The sequence below is a fragment of the Cynara cardunculus genome (genome assembly GCF_001531365.2).
Source record: "Cynara cardunculus var. scolymus isolate 2C chromosome LG 13, CcrdV1, whole genome shotgun sequence".
Taxonomy (NCBI): Eukaryota; Viridiplantae; Streptophyta; class Magnoliopsida; order Asterales; family Asteraceae; genus Cynara; species Cynara cardunculus.
In genome coordinates, this window is record NC_037540.1 from 35,024,585 (window position 1) to 35,030,956 (window position 6,372).

Below are 6,372 nucleotides of genomic sequence, written 5' to 3' on the forward strand. Positions count from 1 at the left end.
ACCAGCTGAGTGGGGATCTACATTTACGCCCATACAAGGCTTCGTACGGTACGCACTGGATACTGGTGTGATAGCCATTGTTGTAGGAAAATTCAACCAATGGTATATGAGTATCCCAACTACCTCCAAAGTCTATCACACAGGTTCATAACATATCCTCTAGCATTTGGATAGTCCTTTCCATTTTCCCATCCGTTTAGGATGATAGGAAGTGCTTAAGTCCAACCTCGTGCCTCGTGCCTTTTGAACTGATCGCCATAATCGTGAAGTAAAACGGTTATCTCTATCTGAGATGATAGAAATAGGTACTCCATGACGCGATACGATCTCATTGATATATAACTGTGCAAGCCTTTCTGTACTGAAGTCTTCTCGAACAGGTAAAAAGTGCACGAATTTCGTAAGCAATTCCACTATGACCCAAATTGAGTCATGTCCTTTCCTAGTCCTAGGTAACTTAGTAACGAAGTCCATTGATATCTGATCCCACTTCCATTGAGGAATCTCTGGTTGCTGAAAGAGATCAGACGGTTTTTGATGCTCAGCTTTTGCCCTTGCGCATGTTCACGTTCTTCTTCATTCCTGGCCACCAGTAATACTCTCTTAGCTCTTTGTACATCTTATCGGTTCCTGGGTGAATTGAGTATCTTGAGCGATGTGCTTCCTCCAAAATTGTTGATCGAAGGCTGTCGTCCTTTGTTATCCACACTCTATCTCTGAAGTAACGCACCCCATCTACTCGAGTTTCGAATTCCTTCTCTAAGTGGTGCAGCGTCTCGTTCTTCAGATTCTCCGTTTCAACGCCTCTTCTTGATCTTCAAGAATTTGCGTTTTTAGGTTCTTTTGAATCAGCATCCACATGGCTCGTATCCTTGACGGTTTTACCCTTTCTTTCCGGCTTAATGCGTCTGCTACCATGTTAGCTTTCCCCGGATGGTACTTTATTTCACAGTCATAATTGTTGAGAAGTTCGACCCATCTCCGTTGCCTCATATTCATCATCTTTTGGTCTAGGATATGTTGAAGGCTTTTGTGATCAGTGAAGATGGTGCATTTGGTGCCGTAGAGATAATGTCTCCAAATCTTGAGTGCAAACACCACTGTTCCTAGCTCCAAGTCGTAAGTAGTGTAGTTCTTTTCATGAACCTTGAGTTGCCTTGATGTATAAGCAATGACCTTGTCATTTTGCATCAGCACATATCCCAAGCCTTGGTGTGACGCATCGCAGTATACCACAAAATTCTTCGTACCTTCTGGTATCGGTGCGTGACATAGCTTATGCTTGAGCAATTGGAATGCTTCTTCTTGCTTTTCTCCCCACATAAACTCCTTATCCTTCTGGGCTAATGTCGTCAGTGGTTGTGCGATCTTGGAGAAATTTGAAATAAAACGGCGATAGTAACCTGCTAAGTCGAGAAATTGGCGAATTTATGTCGGGGTCCTTGGGGCTTCCCACTTCTTTATAGCCTCAACTTTGGCCGGATCAACATGAATTCCCTTCTCATTTACCACATGACCAAGGAAGTGCACCTTACGAATCCAAAATTCGCATTTGGAGAACTTGGCAACAATTTCTGATCTCCTAACATCTCAAGTATCAACTTTAAGTGTTGCTCATGCTCCTCCTTGTTTTGCGAATAGATCAGTATGTCATCTGTGAATACAATCACGAACTTATCCAAATATGGCCTACATACTCTACTCATTAAATCCATGAAGACTGTCGGCGCGTTAGTTAACCCAAAGGGCATAACTAAGAACTCATAATGACCATAACAAGTCCTGAATGTCGTCTTAGGAATATCTACCTCACGGACCCTCATTTGATGGTATCCAGATCGAAGATCGATCTTTGAGAAGTAAGTGGCACCTTGAAGTTGGTCGAGAAAATTGGTTCTTGATGGTCAGCTTATTGAGTTCCCTATAATCGATGCACATCCGAAGGGACCTGTCTTTCTTTTTAACAAATAGTACTAGAGCTCCCCAGGGTGAAGAGCTGGGTCTGATGAATCCTTTGTCGAGTAGCTCCTTACGTTGTTCTGACAATTCTTTCATTTTTGATGGTGCCAAACGATAAGGTGATTTGGCCACGGGCGCTGCTCTAGGAATTAAGTCAATGTGGAATTTGACTTGCCGTAACGGGGGTAATCCTGGCAGATCATCAGGAAATACCTCAAGAAAATCCCAAACTATGGGAAAATCCTGGATGTGTTTCTCTTTGATTCCCTTATCCACAATGTGGGCCAAAAACGTGACATATTCCTTTTTCAAGTATTTCCGCATCTTCATACTCTCAGAACAACATATCTCGGCTTGATTTTTGGATAGCCAATCCATACCCACAACTACATCAAAGCTTCCTAATCTGATTGAAATAAGGTCTATGCTAAAGTTTTGTCCGGCTAAACGTAAGGTACAATTTTTGATTACGTCTTTAGTTCTAACTACCTGTCTATTAGCAAACTCGATAACGAAATCTTCTTTCAGCTTTTGTGACTTTAAACTAATATTTGGTCTAAATTCTAGTGACAGGAAGCTCCTATCTGCTCCAGAATCAAATAATACAGATACGTAACGATTATTCAGGAAGAATGTACCTGTGACCATGTTCGGGTTTTGCCTAGCTTCTTCTACCCCAATCTCAAATGCTTGACCTCGTGCTTGGCCTCCTTGATTTCCTTGGTTGACTGGTCGTGTTGGGTTAGTAACTGGCCCTCGGTTCAGTCTCGGGCATGCATTCCTGAAGTGATCCGGACTTCTGCACTCGTGGCATGTTCGTCTCCCTTCGCTCCTGCAATCTTTAGCGAAATGACCTCCTTTGTTGCATCTGAGACAGATGATGCATCTCCCGCCATGGTGATTATTGCACTTATCATACATAGGGTAAGTTTCTTTGCCCTTTTCTGCTATCTGTGTCTGAGCCCCAAACTTTCTTATCACTTTTTGGGCCTTACCGCCCCTCTCGCTATAGTTCTTTCTCACGGGCTCCTCCATTCTTCTCTTACCCTTGACTTTATCATTTGCAAATAATCCTGACCGAATAGCGTTGTTGGTGAGTTTTATCGCTAAGTTCACAGCGTCCTGAAGTGTTTTTAGATTGGCCGAAGTCACATTCCCCCGAATTTATGGAGCTAAACCCCAGACATAACGGTCAATTCGGTTCTCTTCGGGTGATACTAAGTGTGGCACAAATTTTGCCAGCTCTCATGTAAGGGAGCAGTGTATGAGTCTACATCACTTCCCTTCATTTCTTGATTCCACAGTTCTGCTTCTAACTTCTGGATCTTGCTCCTCGGACAATACTCTTCCTTGAGTAATTTCTTGAATTCCTCCCACGTAAGTCTATTGGTTACTTCCCGGCCTCGGGTTTGTATCTTGGTATTCCACCACGTCAATGCCCGTTCTTGCAATAAACAAACTGCAAACTCCACTTTGCTCCCTTCAGCACATTTGTTGATATGAAGGACGAACTCCATACCTTCAATCCAAGTAAGTAATCCCACGGCTCCTTCTGTCCCATGGAATTCTTTTGGGTTGCAAGCTCTAAAGACTTTCTATGTGCAATCTTTATGTGCTGTTGTATCTTGGTTGTTTGATTGGTTAGCTTTCAAGCCTGCTGCTACTTGGCTAACTATATTAGGAAGGGCCGCAAGAACTTGCTCGGACACAAGTCTTGCAATTTCGGGTTCTTCTCTTCTTGGAGGCATATTTCTAAAGCACATATTTTAAATCGAAGTTTGGTTATTTTTACTGTTTATCATTGTATCTATGTTATTGAATTATGCACGACATAATACAAGTGCTTTATTGTTAATCATCTAAACATGCATCCATGGCAATATATAATAACTTGTAATAATAAAGGCATTCAATCATTAATCAACATAATTTAACCATTCTACAATAAAAACCCATATCATCCGTAAAGAAAATAAAGACGAGCAACAAAAGAAAGAAATTGTTCATAAGTCACGGCTACATGCCTCAAAAGAAGATTATAAGTTTGATCTATCAAAMGCTTAGTAAAATAGAGTCTTCTAGCGCATTAGACTCCAAACAAGTAGTCCCATCACTATCGCCAAAACTCTTGCTAACACCGCCAAGTAGGTATATAACCTCCTAATCGCTCCCCTAGCAGTGTTAATCATCTCCAACGAGCGATCCATCGCATCGCCTTGAGTGCCTAGGGTCATAATCACCCCGTCAGCCAAGTGTTGATGATAATCCAACCTAAGCTCACACATCTTTAGGTCTTAGGCGATGCCCAAAACCCATAGTTTCTCTAAGGTGGTCATACCCGAAGAGCGCTCCGACGAGGCCCTGGTAGTAGGTGGGGGCGTCATACTACGGGTGCACGACTGAGATGACTCCCTGACAGCTTCGTAAGGGGAGGAGAAAGACACCCTTACGGGCGGAGGAATGCTCTTTCGGGCGGTGGCCCGAACTCTAACTCCATGTGCCGCTAATGGATGCGCGGGCATAGCGTGAGGCGGCACGGGGGTAGGTGATCGTGTCGGGGACTCGGCGACATCGTCGTCATTGTCGTAACTATGCTCGAAGGGGTCGTACTCTTCGGAGTTCGAGTATTCATTAGTTGACAACATAGTGCTACGAAATTTAAAAAAATTTAAATTATTGAACAAATCATAATAAATGTCAAAAAGATGCAATTTTTATGCAAACCCACACATGCAAGTCGTGCTTTTCTTATTTGAGTAAGAAGTTCTAAACTTTAGACGAACACCTAACATAACCGGTCCACGTCTCTCCTTATACATGCTTAATTAGACATAGGTGATCAGGCTCTCTCTAATTAGAGTATGCTAAGAAGGCACTCATTCTAGTTATATTAGTAGTATGTTTGTTTTGAGTTTTTGAGACTCTTTTAAGAAAATTATTTTGTAAAGTTTTGGGTTTTAGTGTATGGTTTTCTTAGAAAACCGGTATTCTCTATAACCTACAGCTCTGATACCAAATCTCTCACACTCCGCTAAAGCGGAAACACGAGGTATGGCAGATAGAGTCTCATAGCGATAGAGTATAAATAACACTACCATATATTATAATTACATTACATCACTAGTCAAAGTTTACATTTCCACAAATACATCCCCAAAACGACAAGTTTGAAACTTATAACGATGATATAAAACAAAAAATAAATAAAAAAATCGGAGGTGATGTTTGAAACGCGGTTATTTTCATATAATCAATTTGTATTCACGATTTAATCACATTGTATATTTCATACAATCATCAACTACTTTTATACGTGCTTTTCCCCAAAATAATGATAGATTTAAAAAGGGGCCGTGAATACTCACCTTTCCTTTCACGGTGTAGATGGTTGAGTGATCGAATGGGTGTGCCTTGGTATAGTCCTTTTAGTAAATCCCTATAAAAACGAACAGTTGTCAAAGTGTTCGGTTTTAACTCTTAAAGGTTAAGGTTACTATTCCACCTTTACGTCTTATATAATGCCTCTTAATTTTCTTAAGATAAAAAATCAAGTTTTAAGCACTTTATATGCTTATTATAGGGTTTAAGAGTCCAATCTTTAGTGGTTTTAGGAAATCATGCATGCTGACAGAATCTTTGTGTCTCAATAATGTCCGTGGCTCACCCTCATCCAAGAAGTATATTTTCCTAATTTTTTAATTAGTTTTAGTATGCTGAGTTAGGATCATTATGACCAAAAATCAAGACTTTTGGATGAGTTGAAGGGTCTCAAACAAATTTTACCAAAACAGTGGTTATAGCTTTCAAAACAGAAAACCCCTTCTTAATGTTACACCCTTTTGAAGGAGTTATATTTATTATTATTCAGTGTTTCATGAATATTTTTCGAAGCTAACACATAAGGATAGCTTTTCCAAAAAGAATCACCATATTTGGGTGTATAGTTTGGGAGTTATGGTTGTTTAAACATGCATGTGGAAATCTGTCAAGTTTTGACAGATTGCACACTTATTTTGTAAAACTTGGTTAAACCCCTAAGTCACATGTTTTTGGGTGGGGTTAGACTATTTTGAAAGCTAACACCTTAAGCTACACTCCAGAGGTTAAATTTCATGAGTTTTGATGTGTCTTCTAAGAGTTATAGATGAACAATGAGACACAAAATTTCTGACCGACCACTTTTGCACACCAAATTTGTTTTGCGTGTTTTGAGGTCATAAGGTCATATTTTCTCATGATTTCACTTGGGTTTGTAAGCTAATACACTAAATAGTATTATGGAAAAACATTCATGATTATTGGATCCATACACAACCATATATGGTCGTTCCAAACTCATGCAATGAATCTGTCCAAGAGAAAAAAGTCATTCTTTTATGCAAAAATGGACTTTTATGCATCAAAATTTCCAAA

At 40.2% G+C, this 6,372-nt stretch overlaps 1 protein-coding gene across 1 annotated transcript; it reads right to left on the reverse strand.

Annotated features, from left to right (window-relative positions):
* Nucleotides 1-1,505: 1,505 nt before the first annotated feature.
* On the reverse strand, nucleotides 1,506-2,994 carry LOC112524999. The gene is made up of 2 exons (XM_025134945.1): nucleotides 2,034-2,994; nucleotides 1,506-1,654 (listed from the first exon to the last, which is right to left on the reverse strand). Exons 1-2 carry the CDS (start codon nucleotides 2,992-2,994, stop codon nucleotides 1,506-1,508), a joined length of 1,110 nt encoding a protein of 369 aa, XP_024990713.1.
* Nucleotides 2,995-6,372: the final 3,378 nt, after the last annotated feature.